The 21756-nt window shown below is 36.9% G+C and overlaps 1 protein-coding gene across 1 annotated transcript; it reads right to left on the reverse strand.

Moving 5' to 3' along the window:
• Positions 1 to 7650: 7650 nt before the first annotated feature.
• On the reverse strand, positions 7651 to 8607 carry LOC102279421 (olfactory receptor 4K2). The gene has a single exon (XM_005908872.3). It carries the CDS (start codon positions 8605 to 8607, stop codon positions 7651 to 7653), a length of 957 nt encoding a protein of 318 aa, XP_005908934.3.
• Between the last annotated feature and the right edge of the window lie 13149 nt (positions 8608 to 21756).

Genomic DNA, 21756 nt, shown 5'->3' on the forward strand with positions numbered 1-21756 from the left:
AGAGTCGGACATGACTGAGTGACTGAAGTGAACTGAACTGAACTGATGCGAAGAAATGACTCATTGGAAAAGACCCTGATGCTGGGCAAGATTGAAGTCAGGAGGAGAAAGGGATGACAGAAGATGAGATGGTTGGTTGGCGTCACCGACTTGATGTACATGAGTGTGAGCAAGCTCCGGGAGTTTGTGATGAACAGGGAAGCCTGGCATGCCACAGTACATGGGGTCGCAAAGAGTCGTACACGACTGGGTGACTGAACTGAACTGAATGCAGTGATCCACAACCTTCTGGGCACCAAGGACTGATTTCATGGAAGCCAGTTTTTCCACAGACCTGGTTGGGGAGTCGGGGGTAGTTCAGGTGGTAATGCAAGCTATAGGAAGCAATGGGGAGCAGTCGTTTCTGTTTCCTTCACTGAAGGCTAAGCAATATAATTATACCAGACAAGATGAAAAAGTTAATAGATATTTAATTGGATTAAAACAAATCTGTAAGTGTGCTTTCAAGCACTAGTATTTTCCTCTAAGATACACTTTCTCCTTTCAGTTTCCTTTGGTGGGTGGTGGATGATGAAAAGGAGAAAATTAAACTTTTATTGATGGCTTCAGAGTCTTAGCACAATTCTAAGGCAAAAAACAGTGTCAGGCAAATTGGTGATAGGCTAGATATTAGTAGCCATAAAAAAAGGGTACTAGAGTTAGGAAAACACCTGGAACCTCTAGGCCTAAATATTTTCTTTAATAACAAAGTAAATTTTAAAGAGATAGTAAATGTAAATCTCCCTACACTGGCAATGTAACTTACCAGAGTAAAATGTAAAACACAAACATGATACTTTAGTACATGCTATTAATAGCTATTAATAGATGTTGGGATTCGTGTATGTGTGTATGTATATATGTTTGTATTTAACAAAAATCAGAAAGAAGCAGATAAAATGTCAACTAAATTATACCAGCAACCATACAGATTGCATCAACCCATGATCCATGTCACAGTTCCAAACTTATTTGGATGCTGGTTCTTCTGATTCCATCATAAGTTGTGCATATTTACCTCATGGTATAACTAATAGCATTGATTATAATTCATAATAAGAAGTACACTGATCTTTATAAATTAATCATCTTTACTGGAGCACTTAAGAAAGACTGTCAAATTACTCAGTGGATTTTATTGTCATCTGAGAGCAAATTACCAGAGTAAAATATAAAAATGCAAGAACTTCACATGAATTAGATTTACATGACTGCTTTTTCCTCCTTGTTTCCCATCTGGATACATGCATCCAAAAATAACCAAGTAAAATAGTAATAAGGAAAACATGGGAAGAGAGTAGGGTTAGTTCAGCTTTCTTGTCAATTTCGCTTTAAGAGTTTTTTTAAAAGCTCATTTGAAAAGCATGGTTATTTTGCTTTTAGTTGTTGTTGGTCATTGTCTAAGTTTGGAAACACATCTACAAAGAGTATAAACATGTTGAAATGATAGCATCTACCAAGAACTTCTTCCACTTGGCACCAGAGTCCAGTAATCACATTATCCCATGCCTTTATCAATGTAGAAAAATTCTTCACATAAACACAAGTTCATATACAAGTTATAGTTATCTAAGTTAGTATTCACTAATCTGTGCATTTATCTATGTCTTCACCTTAATAATACAGAGGATCAAACATCACCTTTCTTATTCCAGCCATAATTGTGGTGAAAATCCAGTCTAAAATCAACTATTTAATAATTATGCATTGTATAGAAGCAATCACATAGTAGTTAAACAATTTAGAAGTTCTCTTGATTCACAAAAATTATTAGCAGTGAGAAAAACAAGTTTCTAGAGGTTTGAATTAATATAAGAACCAGTATAGTTTTCTAGTGGAAGTTACTTTTAATTTTCCTAGTTAATTAATACACACTAATTTTATGCACATATATACAGACATAAGGAGCTTCCCTGGTAGCTCAGTGTTAAAGAATCCGCTTGTCAATACAGGAGATGTGGGTTCAATCCCTGGGTCGGGAAGATTCACTGGAGGAGGAAATGGCAACCCACTCCAGTATTCTTGCCTGGGAAATCCCATGGACAGAGGAACCTGTCAGGCCACAGTCCATGGGGTGACAAAGAGTCAGACACAACTTATCAACTGAACAGCAACAATAACCATACAGACACAAATATTTTATATTTATAAAATAAAAATTTACTTGTCAAATTAAATATGTCAATTATTAGTTCAGGAGAGTACCAAGTTCCTTAAAAATACCCAGAGTTGTTTAGAATTATCCTTTAATAACATTTATTGAATGCTTATTATGTGCTTTATATGAATAACTTCCTTTATTCCTTAAAAAACTCTGTGATGTAGGTACCATTACCATGTCCTTTTACAGATGCAGAAATTGAGGCAAAGGTACATTAGGTATCTTGCCCAAGCTTACAGCACCAGGCGTTTAACCCTGGTAGAAACATGCCCGAGTCTAACATTTTTGTAGAAGTCTAACTTCTATACTCAGGGTAGATCCAGGTTCTGCAGAGCCTAAAGTTTAGGTAATACAAGGTGACTTCCATTAAAAAAAAAGAGTCAAAATTATGAACAAGTTGTTGCTGGGATCCATTCCAGGGCTTTTGAACAAACACACGCAGAAGAGCGGTCTAAACCTTAGCCCTCAATGTAAATCCACCATCATCACACTGTATAATATTTTGAAATGTTCCTCAAATATTTTTGGAAGTATATAAAATATATGTCATTTATGGATTTTATTGTCATTGCTGCTGCTGCTGCATCGCTTTAGCTGTGTCCGACTCTGTGTGACCCCATAGATGGCAGCCCACCAGGCTCCCCCATCCCTAGGATTCTCCAGGCAAGAACACTAGAGTGGGTTGCCATTTCCTTCTCCAATGCATGAAAGTGAAAAGTGAAAGTGAAGTCGCTCAGTCGTGTCCGACTCTTAGTGACCCCATAGACTGCAGCCCACCAGGCTCCTCCATCCATGGGATTTTCCAGGCAAGAGTACTGGAGTGGGGTGCCATTGCCTTTTCCAAATTCCTTCGTGTGTTACAATTTACATTTTGTCATTTCATCTAGACCTTACTTTTACAGTTTTTTTTCACCTGCATTTTATAATATTGCTCAACTGTACTAAACAGCTTCTTACAATTTTTGAGAACTCATAGGTTTGGTATTGCCAAGCTTCCCAAACACCTAAGGGAATATGAAGTTGTTTGTCAACATACTCTTCTTGTAAATTCTCCATCTCCTGATGTTCCCTCAAATGTGTTATTGGAAATTCAGATAATTTAAAGCTATCCTCAACCTGGTATGTTTATACTAGCTAGTTTCTGTTCATCTAGCATGCTTTATAAAACATTATTTCTACCTTTAGATGCCCTAGTGGCAAATGGTACCATCTTTCCTGTTTTAGGAGTCTGTGGCCATTAGATTGTATTCACCTTTGGTTAAAGAGTGTCAGCAGCACATTGAGGAGTCATGGCAACAAAATAACCCACTTGTGGCTCCTAATTAAGATTTTAGTGTTTATGTAATATGTAGAAGTATCCTGTATGATGACTCCTCCTGCTGAGCCATCAGAGAAAGTGGTAGTTCTCTTTATATATGGAAGTTGTCCAAGGCTATCGATGGTCTTTTTCATTCTCAGCTAGACAAACTATCAATCCAACTACTCAATCTCATTATTGATTTGCCTTACAGAGTTATCTGCTGATGAGTTATAATGTTGAGAGTTTGGCAGATGCTCTTGGGTTTTAGAATTATCCACATAAGCACTGAAGATTGATGACATCTTTTTAAAAAGACTCCACGGTTTTATCTTGCAAAAAGCCGTTAATTTAAAAACATAATTCCTTTCAAATAAAGATATTATTTGAAAGCATGACTTGGAGCATTTCTAAAACAACAGATAGAAAAATTCTATATAAATGAGTTCCTTAATCTTGAAATATTTGCACATGTAACCAAAACAGAGAAAATTTACGCATACAACCAAAATTTGTCCATCTGTATCCCTATTTCAAATAGAATTAAGCTATTATTTTGCAACTATAAGACACATTTTATTCTTGTGTTAATACTGCAGACGATTTTATTCAACAATTTCAAAAATGTCTAGTTTGAACACAATATCACATTTTTAAACTGTAAGCATCCCTTTGTTTAATACTTTAATAAAATTAAAAACACATACTAAGAAAGAAAAACAGTTCTCATCATTTGGCTTAAAATGAAAAGTTAAGACTTTCATTTTCTTAAATTCTCTCTTGTTAGTAGTATTTAATTCATATATAATTCTTGGTTTTCTCTGTTTGTTCAATAATGCCAGAAAAGAACAACAACTTGATATTTATCAAACACTGTGGTGGCAACTGATCTTTCCTCTTGTAAATACAAATTGGATAATATAGTGGGCACCATATTTTATAAGTATAATTTAGTAAATTCCAAATAACAGTTAATTCTTTAAGATTTGCCATCAACTAAGCTATATATTCGGAGAAGGCAGTGGCACCCCACTCTAGTACTCTTGCCTGGATATCGCGTGGACGGAGGAGCCTGTTAGGCTGCAGTCCATGGGGTCGCTAAGAGTCGGATACGACTGAGCGACTTCACTTTCACTTTTCACTTTCATGCATTGGAGAAGGAAATGGCAACCCACTCCAGTGTTCTCGCCTGGAGAATCCCAGGGACAGGGGAGCCTGGTGGGCTGCCGTCTATGGGGTCACACAGAATCGGACACGACTGAAGCGACTTAGCAGCAGTAGCAGCAGCAGCAAGCTGTATATTGTCAACCTGCTTATTTAACTTATATACAGAGTACATCATGAGAAACGCTGGGCTGAAAGAAGCACAAGCTGGAATCAAGATTGCTGGGAGAAATATCAATAACCTCAGATATGTAGATGACACCATCCTTATGGCAGAAAATGAAGAGGAACTAAAAAGCCTCTTGATGAAAGTGAAAGAGGAGAGTGAAAAAGTTGGCTTAAAGCTCAACATTCAGAAAATGAAGATCATGGCATCTGGTCTCATCACTTCATGGGAAGTAGATGGGGAAACAGTGGAAACAGTTTCAGACTTTATTTTTTTGGGCTCCAAAATCACTGCAGATGTTGACTGCAGCCATGAAATTAAAAGACGCTTACTCCTTGGAAGAAAAGTTATGACCAACCTAGATAGCATATTCAAAAGCAGAGACATTACTTTGCCAACAAAGGTACGTCTGGTCAAGGCTATGGTTTTTCCAGTGGTCATGTATGGATGTGAGAGTTGGATTGTAAAGAAAGCTGAGTGCTGAAGAATTGATGCTTTTGAACTGTGGTGTTGGAGAAGACTCTTGAGAGTCCCTTAGACTGCAAGGAGATCCAATCAGTCCATTCTGAAGGAGATCAGCCCTGGGATTTCTTTGGAAGGACTGATGCTAAAGCTGAAACTCCAGTACTTTGGCCACCTCATGAGAAGAGTTGACTCATTGGAAAAGACTCTGATGCTGGGAGGGATTGGGGGCAGGAGGAGAAGGGGACGACAGAGGATGAGATGGCTGGATGGCATCACTGACTCGATGGACGTGAGTTTGAGTGAACTCTGGGAGTTGGTGATGGACAGGGAGGCCTGGCGTGCTGCGATTCATGGGTCTCAAAGAGTCGGACACGACTGAGTGACTGACCTGAACTGAACTGAACTGAAGCCAATGATTTGCAAAGTAAAGCATCCAGGAGATATCATGACGTTCAGTGCCTGCATTTCCAGTATTTACCAGCAGGTGGTTGTGATATCTTGTGTACCTTCAGTCTAATTTTGAACCTAGAACTTACATAAAAATATTAGAACCCACCTCCCAGAATATTGGAAATAAAAGCAAAAATAAACAAATGGGACCTAATTAAACTTAAAATCTTCTGCACAACAAAGGAAACTATAAGCAAGGTGAAAAGACAGCCTTCAGAATGGGAGAAAATAATAGCAAATGAAGCAACTGACAAACAACTAATCTCAAAAATATACAAGCAACTCCTACAGCTCAATTCCAGAAAAATAAATGACCCAATCAAAAAATGGGCCAAAGAACTAAATAGACAGTTCTCCAAAGTAGACATACAGATGGCTAACAAACACATGAAAAGATGCTCAACATCACTCATTATCAGAGAAATGCAAATCAAAACCATTAAAAAGAATACATTTGAATCAGTTCTAATGAGGTGGATGAAACTGGAGCCTATTATACAGAGTGAAGTAAGCCAGAAAGAAAAACACCAATACAGTATACTAATGCATATATATGGAATTTAGAAAGATGGTAACAATAATCCTGTATACGAGACAGCAAAAGAGACACTGATGTATAGAACAGTCTTTTGGACTTTGTGGGAGAGGGAGAGGGTGGGATGATTTGGGAGAATGGCATTAAAATACGTATAATATCATATATGGAACGAGTCACCAGTCCAGGTTCTATGCATGATACTGGATGCTTGGGGCTGGTGCCCTGGGACGACCCAGAGGGATGGTATGGGAGGGAGGAGGGAGAAGAGTTCAGGATGGGGAACACATGTATATCTGTGGCGGATTCATTTCGATATTTGGCAAAACCAATACAATATTGTAAATTTTAAAAATAAAGTAAAATTAAAAAAATAAAATAAAATGAAAAAAAAAAGTATTAGAAAAAAAAAAAAACTTTCCTGACAGAAATACACTTATTATATTGACAGTGTATTACTAATCACAGATTTCTTATATTTGCATCCAAATATTAAGAGGAAGAAGTAATTTAACAAAAGTGTAAAACAATATAATACTTTAAAGAAAGGCATAAACTTTCCATTAATTCACTATCATATACTGTATCTTTCATTTCATTATAGTTCCAACTTTCCAGGCATTAAACTGACATTCGGGTCTGTATGAAGCAAAGTGTACTGTTTTGAATCTCATTTCATAATGTCTTCTACTGGCAGAATTTTATAGCCTCTTTTTTCAGTCTATATTATCAGAAGGAGTTATCATGAATGTGTTTCTTATTAGCTAACAGTGAGTGTCTACTTACAACGCTCACTTTGGACTTCATCAACATTTATAATGAAATATACTCAGACTTTCTTTAATAGAACTCACAGATTTCTTTAAATGTTAAGTAGTAATGTCAGGAATGTGCATAGATAATAATTTCTTATTGATCAGAGGCTACTCCTATAGCAGTATTGAATTTGTAAGGCTTACAGAAATTTACTAATTTGTCATACTTTAGAGTTCTCTGAGTAACTCAGTTGTTAGTTGTATGTAAATGTCATTATCTTCTAGTTATCCTTTGATCAATACTTCCTCTTCTCATTTTCTATTCCTCTTTTCCAATGAATAGAATGCTAATATTGAATTTCCTAACTGAAACAATCACTCTTGACATTTTTATAGATATTCTTTGCTTCTGGAAAAATTTGCTTCTGTCAGTTTGCTTTTCTGAAATTTAAAATGTATTTAGAATATATGTATGAGGATAGTTTTAACATGAACTTGTGACTTCACAAATTTTGGCAATTTCAAGTTGATAATAACTTGAGAAATAAAAGCCTAACATGTGCTGTGTGCACAAAAAATGTGGCAATTAATACCCAGGAATAAAACTAGATGTTAAAACTAAAAATAATGCAATGGAGTTGCCTTGTTAGAATTTAGAAGCTTATTCTTCAGTTTCCTCATGGCTGTTTTCACTTCCTGATTTCTCAAAGTATAGATTACTGGGTTCAGAATGGGAGTAAAGATGGTATAAAACACAGATAGAATCTTGTCTATCAGAAAACTGCTTAGTGGCCACATATAGATGAAGATGCAGGGCCCAAAGAACATGAAAACCACAATGAAATGAGCTGTGCAGGTAGAAAGAACCTTAGATGTTCCTTTTGAAGAATGATTTCTGATAGTAACCAAGACAATAACATAAGAACTGAATAGAAGAATAAAGCAGGACAAGGCAATGATGCCACTTGTTGAGATCATAAAGAGGCCCAGGACATAAGTATTTACACATGCTAGTTGGAACACCACAGGAAGGTCACAGAAAAAGCTATCTACCTCATTGGGACCACAGAAGGGCAATGTGAGAGCAAATATGACCTGGCTCATTGAATGCATGACTCCTACAACCCAGGAAACCACCACAAGGGCAACACACATCTGGGGACTTATGATTGAAGCATAGTGGAGAGGCTTGCATATTGCAATATACCTATCAAAAGACATGGCCATTAGCAAAATAATCTCAGTGCCAGTAAAAAGGTGTAGAAAAAATATCTGGGTGATGCAACCATCAAAGGAGATGGTTTTGTGTCCACTGAGGTAGTCTGTAATCATCTTAGGGGTTGCAAAGGAAGCAAGAGACATATCAATGATGGAAAGGTTGGTAAGCAGGAAGTACATGGGGAAGTGCAGATGAGAGTCTGATATCACTGTGATGACTATGAGGCTATTACCCACCATTGTTGTCACATAAAAGAGCGAAAACACCACGAGGAAAAATGTCTGTAGTTTCCAGGATTTAGAGAGTCCTAGCAAAACAAAATCAGAAACTGTAGACTTGTTCACCAAATCCATCATCCTGACTGATAGTTGGAAACCTGCATCAAAGGAAAAGGAAAAATATTCAAGAGAAAATATGATTCTATTGAAGCAAAGGCTCTATTTCCCAGATTTATTTTCACAGACTTTGTTTCCTCTAGGAAAACTTATCTTTAGTATTCTTTCCACCTTCATCGGCTATATTAATTTGAAAGGTAAGATATTAGGGATCGTGGTGAAATACCACTTAAGTCATAGATGTTGAAAATAGCACTTTCCTTCCTAGTGCTGATGGACAATCCAAATGAGATTAGCCTGTGTAATTTTAAAGATAAGAACTCACATTAAGGAAGCACTTACTCTGGGCTGACTGTGTGTTAAATGCACACACACACACACACACAGGTTTAGTCATTTAGAAACGCATCCATACTGAAAGTACGGATTTATATAAGGTTATCCATAGTGAAAGAACATTAAAAATTATCTCGTATATAAGTGACATGGGCTTTTAAGCAACGTTATGGACAGACTTAAGTTAACAGTTGCAAAACTTGAAAATTTACAGAGAATCATTAACACATTTATGGATAAAATTCACCTGATTGAGACCTACCAGAAACACTAAGAAAATTAGTTTTGTTGATATTTACCCAAACTAAGGAGCTTTATAAAGTCAGAAAAAACAAGACTGGGAGCTGACTGTCAGCTCAGATCATGAACTACTTATTGGCAAATTCAGACTTAAACTGAAGAAAGTAGGGAAAACCACTAGACCATTCAGGTTTGACCTAAATCAAATCCCTTATGATTATACAGTGGAAGCAAGAAATAGATTCAAAGGATTAGATCTGATAGACAGAGTGCTTGAAGAACTATAGACGGAGGTTCATGACATTGTATAGGAGGCAGTGATCAAGACCATCCCCAAGAAAAAGAAATGCAAAAGGCAAAATATTTGTGTGAGGAGGCCTTATAAATAGCTGTGAAAAGAAGAGAAGCAAAAGGCAAAGAAAAAAAGGAAAGATATACCCATTTGAATGCAGAGTTCCAAAGAATAGCAAAGAGAGATAAGAAAGCCTTTCTCAGTGATCAATGCAAAGAAATAGAGGAAAACAACAGAATGGGAAAGACTAGAGATCTCTTCAAGAAAATTAGAGATACCGAGGGAATATTCCATGCAAAGACAGGCACAATAAAAAACAGAAATCGGATGGACCTAACAGAAGTAGAAGTTATTAAGAAGATGTGGCAAGAAGACACAGAAGAACAAAACAAAAAAAGATCTTCATGACCCAGATAATCATGATGGTATGATCACTCACCTAGAGACAGACATCCTGGAATGTAAAGTCAAGTGAGCCTTAAGAAGCATTCTACGAACAAAGCTAGTGGAGGTGATGGAATTCCAGTTGAGCTTTTCAAATCCTGAAAGATGATGCTGTGAAAGTGCTGCACTCAATATGCCAGCAAATTTGGAAAACTCAGCAGTGGCCACAAGACTGGAAAGGTCAGTTTTCATTCCAGTCCCAAAGAAAGGCAATGCCAAAGAATGTTCAAACTACCACACAATTGCACTCATCTCACACGCTAGCAAAGTAATGCTCAAAATTCTCCAAGCCAGGATTCAATAGTGCATGAACCGTGAACTTCCAAATGTTCAAGCTGGATTTACAAAAGGCAGAGGGACCAGAGGTCAAATTGCCAACATTCGCTGAGTCATGCAAAAAGCAAGAGAGTTCCAGAAAAACATCACTTTTGTTTTATTGACTATGCCAAAGCCTTTGACTGTGTGGATCACAACAAACTGTGGAAAATTCTGAAAGAGATGGGAATACCAGACCACCTGACCTGCCTCTTGAGAAACCTATATGCAGATCAGGAAGCAACAGTTAGAACTGGACATGGAACAACAGACTGGTTCCAAATAGGGAAAGAAGTACATCAAGGCTGTATACTGTCACCCTGCTAATTTAACTTATATGCAGAGTACATCATGAGAAATGCTGGACTGGATGAAGCACAAGCTGGAATCAAGATTGCTGGAAGAAACATCAATAATCTCAGATATGCAGAGGACCCCACCCTTATGGCAGAGAGCGAGGAAGAACTAAAGAGCCCCTTGATGAAAGTGAAAGAGGAGAGTGAAAATTTGGCTTAAAACTCAATATTCAGAAAACTAAGATCATGGCATCCGGTCCCATCACTTCATGGGAAATAGATGGGGAAACAGGGGAAACAGTGACAGCCTTTATTTTGGGGGGCTCCAAAATCACTGCAGATAATGATTGCAGCCATAAAATTAAAAGATGCTTATTTCTTGGAAGAAAAGTTATGACCAACCTAGACAGTATTTCAAAAAGCATAGACATTACTTTGCCAACAAAGGTCCATCTAATCAAAGCTATGGTTTTTCCAGTAGTCATGTATGTGTATGAGAGTTGGACTATAAAGAAAGCTGAGCACCAAAGAACTGATGCTTTTGAACTGTGGTGTTGGAGAAGACTCCTGAGAGTCCCTTGGACTGCAAGGAGATCCAACCAGTCCATCCTAAAGGAAATCAGGCCTGAATATTCATTGGAAGGACTGATGCAGCTGAAATTCAATACTTTGGCCACCTTGTTCGACGAACTGACTCATTTGAAAAGACTCTGATGCTGAGAAACATTGAAATCAGGAGGAGAAAGGGACAACAGAGGGTGAGATGGCATCACCAACTCGATGTACATGAGTTTGAGCAAGCTCCTGGCGGTAATGAACAGGGAAGCCTGACATGCTGCAGTCTATGGGGTCACAAAGAGCGACTGAACTGAACTGAAGAAGACTGAGTATCAAGTATATTGCAATATAGCCATTACCCCAAAGAAAGGCATTTAACTGCTTCTCTATTTCTTTTTTTCCTTAAATAGGAGTATGTTCCTCCTACAAATATTTGTGATTACATGATTATATGACTTAAAATCTTACCTTGTCTTCTAAAGGATATGTCACATCATTTCTATGGGAATAAGCATTTAGGCTTAGTCCTACTTCTGTTTGAATTCTCCCTTCATATATGCCAACATATGCAAACTGTTTTAATGATCTAACCCTCCAGAATTAGAAGGTGGAAGTAGGAAAGACACAGGGAAAAAAATAAAAAAGAAAAGAGCACTTTTGCCTACCAGATCTATAGCAGAATCAGGGCTTTATGGTATACACAGTGTCGAGCAGGCTCTGACAGAAAATGTACAGGAGTTAGTTTTAAATATAAATAAATGACCTAGGTGAATCATTAGCTGTGCAGCAGCTGTAGATAAAATGGATGTTGTAGGGACTTGGGAATTGACCAAGAAATCATATTTCAATGGGATCTTTTGAACAACAAAAGTGGTATGATTTCGTTCACAACAGGAAGATACATTAATTTTCTCATGGGAATTTACAATGATTGTTTTTACCTGGACCTGAGAGAGTCAGGGGATAGAAGTTGGGAAAGCCAATATTTAGAAGGTAGAAGGAGATGTCAACAAATGTTAATTAGCACTCTTGATTATCTAACCTTGTTCTAGAGGCCATGGGAGAATAAAATCCAGGAACATGGCAACCCACTTCAGCATTCTTATTTCTGCTTTAAGTAATGTATAATTTTTTGGAGTTACTGAACACTCATAAATAAACAAAATTTGTGAAACAGTGAAGTCAAGTATATCAAATTTTCAACCAATTCTTAAAGAGTGAACTGGATTTTAGATAAGTGAAAAATTGTGGTGTGCTTAATCAATCAAGAAAATGTTCTTACAGAAGAAATGTCATGAAGTTGACCTATAATGAAAACTAAAATTTTGTTTGGTAAGAGAAAAAAGTATGTGGGAAATAAAATAGTGGAGCTTATTTGCAGGAACAAGATATTCAGTTGGCAGTTTAGAAGAATAAGAATGCCACTCTAAAATAGGACTTGATATAAAAGAAAACAAAGGCTCATTGTAAGACTATAGACAGAGTTATGGTTACTTGAAATCAATATTTTGTAAGGATTTATACAGATTATTTGAGAAGAGAGAATTTGAAGGCAGGAAATTATTAAGTTAAATAGGTATAGAGAGATCCCTTTGATTAAAGTATTAGCAATGTGTATGTTATTTGGATAAATAAAATAAGAATTCCAAGTAACTTATCATTAGGAGTTATTTATTAATTGAACAACTAGCTATCTTATTCTACTTAGTTCATCTCTTCAGAGACCCTCCATTGCTGTAAGAAGAGTATAATTACTTTTTTTTTTTTTTAACCAAAGCCTTGGAAACATGATTTATTCATTCAACATAATATGGGCAAAAGTTTTGTGCCATATGTGCCACATTTGAGCAGAAGCTTTAAGATTCAATGCATAATTCCCCTATTGCTCTTTATCCATCTTCTTGGGTCCAAGGATGAAGAGATGATGGGGACCAGACTGTGCTCATAAAAAGACACAATACTGTGAACAAGTTCGTTATCTCCTAATTGTTGTATACATTTAATATCATGCAATGGCACCCCACTCCAGTACTCTTGCCTGGAAAATCCCATGGATGGAGGAGCCTGGTGGGCTGCAGTAGATGGGGTCGCTAAGAGTCGGACACAACTGAGCGGCTTCACTTTCACTTCTCACTTTCATGCGTTGGAGAAGGAAATGGCAACCCACTCCAGTGTTCTTGCCTGGAGAATCCCAGGGACAGGGGAGCCTGATGAACTGCTGTCTCTGGGGTTGCACAGAGTTGGACACGACTGAAGTGACTTAGCAGCAGCAGCAGCAGCAATCATTATCCCAGCAGGCTTAAATTGATTATAAAATTAATATGAAATTTCAAAGAACCTAAGGTCACTGAAACAATGTGAACAGAACAAATTTGTTAGGCTCACAAAATCTGTTTTCAGCACTTATTATAAAGCTATAATAATCATTAGAGTATTGTGTTTGTCTAAAAAATAGTTGCATGGAACAGAATGGAAAGTCCAGAAGAATTTCACATATGTGATAACTGATTTTCAAAACAAGTGCCAAAATCATTCAATAGGAAAGAAGAGCCCTTTTAACAAAGGATTATTTAACAATTGTTCTTTTTCATTGGATATCTGTATGGAAAGGGGCTTCCCAATGTCTCAGTGATAAAGGACCTGCCTGCAATGCAAGAGACACAGGAGATGCGGGTTGGATGCCTGGGTCTGGAAGATCCCCTGGAGGAGGGCATACCAACCTACTCCAGCATTCTTGCCTAAAGAATCCCATGGACAGAGGAGCCTGGTGGGTTATAGTCTATAGGGTTGCAAAGAGTCGGACACGACTGAAGAAATTAAGCACACATGCACATCTATATGGAAAATAAGTAAATAACTTCAATTCTAGTCTGTAACCTTATGTAAAAACTATTTTGAAAATTAATAAGAAAAAATTTCAATAGGGGAAAAATTGGCTAGAAAAAAACACTAAATAGGTAATTCCTAGAATAAATTACACCTAATAACAAGTAAACCTGTGAGAAATATTTAACCTCATTAATAGCCAGGGAACTGCATATTAAAATAAAAATCAATGCCATTTTTGCTCATCAAATTGATCAAAATTTAGAAGAATATTTAAGGATATTTTGTATCATGGGTGGGGCTACCCAGGTGGTGCTGGTGGTAAAGAACCTACCTGCCAATACAGGTGACATAAGAGATGGGGATTTGATCTCTGGGTGGGGAAGATCCCCTGAAGGAGGGCACGGCAACCCACTTCAGTATTCTTGCCTGGAGAATCCCCATGGACAGAAGATCCTGGCAGACTATAGTCCATAGGATCACAAAGAGCCAGATATGACTGAAGTGACTTAGCACACATGCATATCATTGATGAATGTATAAACTGCAGTGTTAAAAACAAACAAACCCAATATCTTGGCAATAACTGCTAAAATTAAAATATACTTTTCTTCAATGTCATTTGACTCATAAATCTTTCTTTTGAGAATCAATTCAGGGAAATAAAAGCAGTGATCCTTTAAACTATGACAAAAATATTTATTTTAGCAGAGTAAGCAGTGGGAAAAATAAGGGGAAAAAATCTAATTACCTATTAGTAAAGGAATTATATAAATTACAGAATACCCTTACATTAAAAAATACAGCTGTCATGAAAAGAAATACTTGAATTTGAATACACCACAATGTCTACAAAAACCATCAAATGAAAAGCAAACTGGTTGGTCATGTGTATTATATGATCTTAATTTTGTAAAAATCAAACAATAACAGAGTAGACTAACACTGACTACATCAGGGATTGAGAATAAAGAAGTAATTGAAGCATTTCCTTCTTTATATGTATTTAGATATTTTTCACTTCTTACTAATTTTGTTTGCAGTAAAATACATATAATATAAAATTTATCTTTAGTGATATTTAGTATATTCAGAGTATTGCAACTATCACCACCATCTAGTTCCAGAACATTTTTTTGTCAATGACTGGCACTATCCCCTTACATGTTCCAGAACATTTTATCCAAAAGGAAAGCCTGTATTTATTGAGCAAACACTCCCAAATCTCCTTTCCCCAAGCCCTTACAATCAGTAATCTGTTTTCTGTATGTGTTTGTCTATTCCTGACATTTCATACAAATGGAATAATATAATATGCAGCCTTTTGTGTCAAAATCCTGTACATAAATGTTTGTAGTAGCACTATTCATGATAGCCAAAATGTGGAAACATCTATAAACTGATAAATGAATAAACAAAATGTAGGATAGCCATACAATGGAATATTATTTGGCCATTAAATGGAATGAGGAATAAAACAGTGATCCATGTACAACCTGAATGAACCTTGGAAACATTGCAAGAAGTTACATGTCTTACTCTTGAAACTACAGTTGACCCTTGAACAACATGGGGTTAGGAGTAAGAAGCCAAAAATTTGTCTGTAACTTGATAGTAAGCCCTCTGGGTCCACCATTCCACATCCATGGATTCAACTAACCTCTAATCGTGTAGTGTTCTCATATTTACTACTGAGATGTGAGTCCACATATGTGAGTCCACATATAAATGGACTTGGACAGTTCAAATCTGTGTTGTTCAAGGTTCAACTATGTAACCATGTGAGTGTGTGTGTGTGTGTATAAAGTAATGTATATTGGAGATGAACAGACTGAAAAAAAAATCTCTTCTAGAATATTTAAGAGAAGTGGGACACAGGCAAATCTCTGCCTCCAATATTGCAGAGAAATGCAGGCAATATAGGAGTCACCAGTTATAAGAGCAAAGACTCTTTAGATAGAAATGCCCAGGGAACCAGTACAGTGGGAAAATTTGAACTGTAATTGACTAATTGTGGAGGCTCAGTATGGACAACTTTGAGTGGTAAAAACTAGAGGACCTAGTCATATGAGCAAAATTTTATATTCTTTATCTCCAAGAGTTAGACTAGATTCTCACAATATATCAGAGAAAAATCCCCTCCAGCTTCCAGCAGAGGGGGAGAGAGAAAAGAATCATTTTGAAATATGTCAGAGCACACACACACACACATTAACAATGCCTGCCCTAGGGAAAACTATTTAACCAGAGCCTAACCTAATAGGATATTATCAGAGCCCAGCTGACCTAGAGGATGGGGAGTACCCCATCTCCAGTCAGCTTTGGCCTTCCAAATGGGAGAAAGGAAAATCCCAACTCTAGCTCACTCTAGACATTCTATCCCACCCAAGCAAGTAGGAAAAAAAAAGAAGAGAAACACTTATGAAGTTCCCTCAGAAGTACAGGCTTACTGAAACTCTGAGACCTAATCATGGGTCTATAGAAAGCTTCCCCTCACCCCTGCATTTCACTACCACATTATTTAAGGCCTGTTTATGGTAGCTCCTTTTACCCAGGTTTGACCATCAAAAAAAAAAAAAAATTACAAAGCATACCAAAATCAAAAAAAAAAAAAAAAACCCACAGTTTGAAAAGGCAGAGTAAGCATCAGAACCATCAGAATGTATGGGATCAGAATTCCATACATTGGGAATATTGGAATTACCAGAATGGGAATTTAAAATAAATGTTATGAACATGATAATGAATAAAGTAGACAACATGCAAGAACAGATGAACAATGTAAGCAAAGAGATGGAAATCCTAAGAAAGCACCAAAAGGATAATGCAGTAGATCCAAAACACTGAAACAAATGCAGAATGCCTCTGATGGGCTCATTGGTACCCTGGATGTGGCTGAAGAAAGAACATGTGAGCTTGAGGATACCTCAAATATTAATAGAAACCTTCAAAATTGAAAAGTAAAGAGAAAAAAGTCTGAAAAAAGAAAAGAGAGAGAATGTCCAAAGTCTGTGAGACTGCTACAAAATGTATAACATACGTGTGGCAAGAATTTCAGAAGAAAGAATGGAACAGAAGAAGCATCTGAAATGATAATGAACCTAATCATAGTCAAAGAGCATTCCCTGCTCCAGGGAAACCGCCCCAGAAGTATTTTAGAATAGCCATGGGCCAAGTCCCACTATGTGTATTTTGTTTCTCTTGTTTTTTAATTGGTGTGTCTGTTACAATTAACTGATCAGAGTCTCATCATTGTACATTGGGTGTGTGAAGAGTAAAATAGATGATGTCTTTTGATTCATATGAAGAAGATCTCACCCACGGAACCACCCACACACACATACACATATATATGTGGAGCTGGTGCAGAAGAAAAGACCCTGGACTTCTAGACAAATGGTAGAGAATTTGGGAGTCTTGAAATTTAGTGGGCATATTTTCCATGCAGGAAGTCTGTAACTAATTGTAACCAAAGAGTGAACAGAGATAGATTGGAAATCACGAGAATATATTACATCTTCTTCAAATAAAAACTGGAAATTTTCCCAACCCCATGGATCTTGGCTGGCCGTGAAAATTGCTTTGCGCAATAAAATTTGGTTACAGGGTTGTGTGAGCTCCAGAGACCTGTGTGAGTTAGCACGGTTCCAGTTTTCATTCCACTGTACTGGGATACAGTTCCTGTGTAAAGAAGTTCAAACTATAGTAGGTTTCCAAGCTGTTAGATTTTTATCTGATATAAATTATTTTGCATATGATAGCTGATAAACAGTATCTCAGTGTAATTTAACAGCTTTTTCTTTTTTTTGGCTGTACCATGTAGCTTATGTGAACTTAGTTCCCCAACCAGGGATCAAACTCTGGGCCCACTACAGTGAAAGCACCAAGTCCTAACCGCTGACCCACCAGGGAATTCCCTAATACATTTTCTTATTAAAGTTTGAACATCTTTTATAGAGCTTGTACCTATTTGCATCATGCAAAATGCCAAGCTGGAATCAAGATTTCTGGGAGAAATATAGTAACCTCAGATATGCAGATGACACCACCCTTACAGCAGAGAGTGAAGAGAAACTAAAAAGCCTCTTGACGAAGGTGAAAGAGGAGAGTAAAAAGCTGGCTTAAAACTCAGCATTCAAAAAACTAGCATCATGGCATCCAGTCCCATCACTTAATGGCAAATAGTTGGGGAAACAATGGAAACAGTGACAGACTTTATTTTCTTTGGCTCCAAAATCAGTGCAGACGGTGACTGCAGCCATGAAATTAAAAGACACTTGCTCCTTGGAAGAAAAGCTATGACAAACCTCAGCAGTCTTTTAAAAAACAGAGACATCACTTTGCTGACAAAGGTCCATATAGTCAAAGTTATGGTTTTTCCAGTAGTAATGTACAGATGTGAGTGTTGGACCATAAAGAAGGCTGAGAGCCGAAGAATTGATGCTTTCGAACTGTGGTGTTAGAGAAGACTCTTGAGAGTCCCTTAGACAGCAAGGAGATCAAAACAGCCAATCCTAAAGGAAATCAACCCTGAATATTCATTGGAAGTACTGATGCTGAAGCTCCAATACTTTAACCACCTGATGCAAAGAGCCAACTCATTGGAAAAACCCTGATGCTGGGAAAGATTGAAGGCAGGAGGAGAAGGGGGCAACAGAAGATGAGATGGTTGGATGGCATTACTGACTCAATGGGCATGACTCTGAACAAACTCTGGGAGATGGTGAAACACAGAGAAGCCTGGCACACTGCAGTCCAAAGGGTCGCAAAGAGTCGGCCACAACTTAGCAACTGAACAACAACAACATATTTGCACGTCTTTTTCCATTTCTCTGCATGGTTGCTGGTCTTTTTACTCGCTCATTAGCTCTTTATGTATTAATTTATCATTGCTTCGTCCTTAAAGGTTAGATTTTTTTCTTAGATTTTTTTCTAAGTATTCATTTGTGTCAGCTATGCTTTTGCGTTTCTGCGGTGAAAACATATATAATCAAAATATTCAATTTTCCCTAATTATTAATGAGTTTTGAGTTATAGTTGGGAATGATTTCCTCCCCTAGATATAAAAAGAAAATCAGGTTTTGCAAATAAATATGTGTCCAATTTTGAATAGTGGTAGGTAAAGTATAAGGAATTAATGTAGTTCTTTTCCAGGTGGCTATCCAGGTATCTCAAAATTCCTTGTTAAAAAGCACTAATTACCCCCTACTCATTTTAGAAACTTCACTTTTTATATACTTTATTTCCATGTGTAATTAAGTCTATTCCTTGGTTTTTAATTTTGTTTTTCTAATTGTTTTTATATTAATTCATCAATATCAAATTGTTTTATTTATGGCATCTTTATAGCATGATTTCATGCACTCTAGAACTCATCCTCTCCCATTGCTCTACTTTTTAAAATGTTTCCCTGGCTCCTCTTGCATGTTTGCATTTTATTTTTCCAAAAGAATTTTGTAGTCAGTTTATGTAGATCAAAGAGGCCAGTGTGATTTATATTTAAATTGCATTAACTGGGATTCATGTTGATGTATGGCAAAACCAATACAATATTGTAAAGTAAAAAAAAAAATGCATTAACTCTATAAATTCATTTGAGATGAACTGACATCTTTATGATATATATTCTAATTCAAGATCATGGTATATGTTTCCATTTGTCCAAGTCTATATTCGGGTCTTGTAGGACGGCTTTAAACTTTTCCTCACATAGGTTCTGAACACTTCCTTTAAGAGTATGAATTTTTCTGATCTCAAACAGGGAAACACATTCTCATTTATTTTTCAATGAACTGAGAGATAACATTTGTAGCCCCCAAGCCAAATAACAGATCCTATTTGTCTTATCTTTGTTGTGGCCCAAGATAAAGATCGTCCCTTACATCTTTCCCATCATTTTCACTCCATGTACGTAGAGCACTTAAGAATAATAATGACACTTTATGATCCATCTTTAACTCTGGACAAAACATGTTGAATGTTCTAATAATTCCCATTGGAACTTGAACTTGTGTTTGTTCCCCCAGGGAGTAGCTGGTTCTTTTCATGCCATGATATTGAATCCATTCATATCAATACAGATGTTATAAATACACATGTCTCAAAGATTGTTGAGCCTCTTTTATCCAGAAATTAGGCAGAGAATTGATCTGAGGTCACTCTGGAGTGGTCATCACTGCTTTCAGGAACTAGTTGAGTACCGGAAGGTTAATATGTCTGTGGAAAAGATCCTAAAACCATCTAGATCAACCCACTTCATCATTATCATATGAAGAATCAGAAGTACCTGTTAATGCAGTGAATTATCTAATCTTACATATCTAGGACAAGATTTGAATCCACATTTTCTCAGTCCCAGTTCACTACTCTTTCTGCTATACCAATTTAAGTGTAAGCTGTGCTGGAGCATCCTTTTCAATATCAGGTATGTGGGTGCAGAACCAAACCTAGTTTCTGAAAAAGTTAAGTCAGAAGAATGTGGAATTAGAGAAAGGGCAACTAACATCAAAACGGAAAGTCAAGAGTATGAGTACTTGCATGTGTAGATTGGCTTAGTCTTGGAGCAATTTATTTAGAATACATACTTACAGCAGAGTTTTGAGAAAGAAGAGAAGAGAAAAACTTGGTTTGATGACAAGATGAAAGGGCTTTGATGAGAATTCTAGGTATACATCATTTCAATTGACTTTCAGTGTAAAGTCTTCTTAGATCTCAGTGAGGATTTCCCTAGGCAGTTTAGTTTTAATGTTTACAGCATGTGGTTTTACATAACTTCTAAGAGTCAGGCACGACTGAGCAACTTCACTTTCACTTTTCACTTTCCTGCATTGGAGAAGGAAATGGCAACCCACTCTAGTGTTCTTGCCTGGAGAATCCCAGGGACGGGGGAGCCTAGTGGGCTGCTGTCTATGTGGTCGCATAGAGTCGGACACGACTGAAGCGACTTAGCAGCAGGTTCTCCATTATCTTTCTCTGTCTCTACATGAATCTGTTTTCTATTTTTTCTAAGTGAACTCTAGAAATAGGAAGTTTCCTGCTGCAAACCGCTTTGGTGAAAATCTATAAAATCCAGCAGTTAAAAAATGTCTGCCTTCAGGCAGCAGAGTGTTTAACAGAGATTTTATATTTAACATATACTTGGAAATATATAAAGGCTTCAGACTTTAACCATATCATATTCATGAGCCTTTGAGGTATATGGCATTGGTGGCATAGAACAGGATCATATATGCCTGCATAACTGAAGTCGAAAACTAAGAATAAGAGTCTATTTCATTTTTATTCTGAACCATGGCTAATAGAAAATTTAAACAGACTGTTTCTCTGTATCCATTTTTTTTAGGTTGTATTCCCTTACCCCACTCATTGCAGGAAACCGGTACCTACCGTCCTTTGCATCATTGTGTTCCCACTAATAATCAATCATAATTCTCAAATGTTGTTCACTCCAGTCTTTCTCTGGCATCATGATGTTTTGCAGAAGGTTGCCATTCCTTTCCCATTCAAAACTTGGTATCTACCTGTGAGATTTTTTAAGTGTTTCACAAACTAAGGAGTAATATTCAAATAACTGAATTTTTATTTCTTTTATAAAGATTGGCATCATACTTTAAGCAAATTGCAAAATCATAAGAATTAACCTGAACTGATATTTTAATTAGTTAGTTAAAACATCTAGAAAGGTCATGGGGAAATATTTGAGCAATGTGAACAGAAGAATGATACAACAGAAAACTATTATCTAGTGGTGGGAAACCCCTATATTGTTTCATGCAGAAAAATCTCACTTTGTGTTTAATCACTGTATTTTTCCTCATTCTCCTCCATTTGGAAGTGCCAGAGTCCTTCCTGAAATCAAACTAA

Source organism: Bos mutus, chromosome 10 (assembly GCF_027580195.1).
Source record: "Bos mutus isolate GX-2022 chromosome 10, NWIPB_WYAK_1.1, whole genome shotgun sequence".
Taxonomy (NCBI): Eukaryota; Metazoa; Chordata; class Mammalia; order Artiodactyla; family Bovidae; genus Bos; species Bos mutus.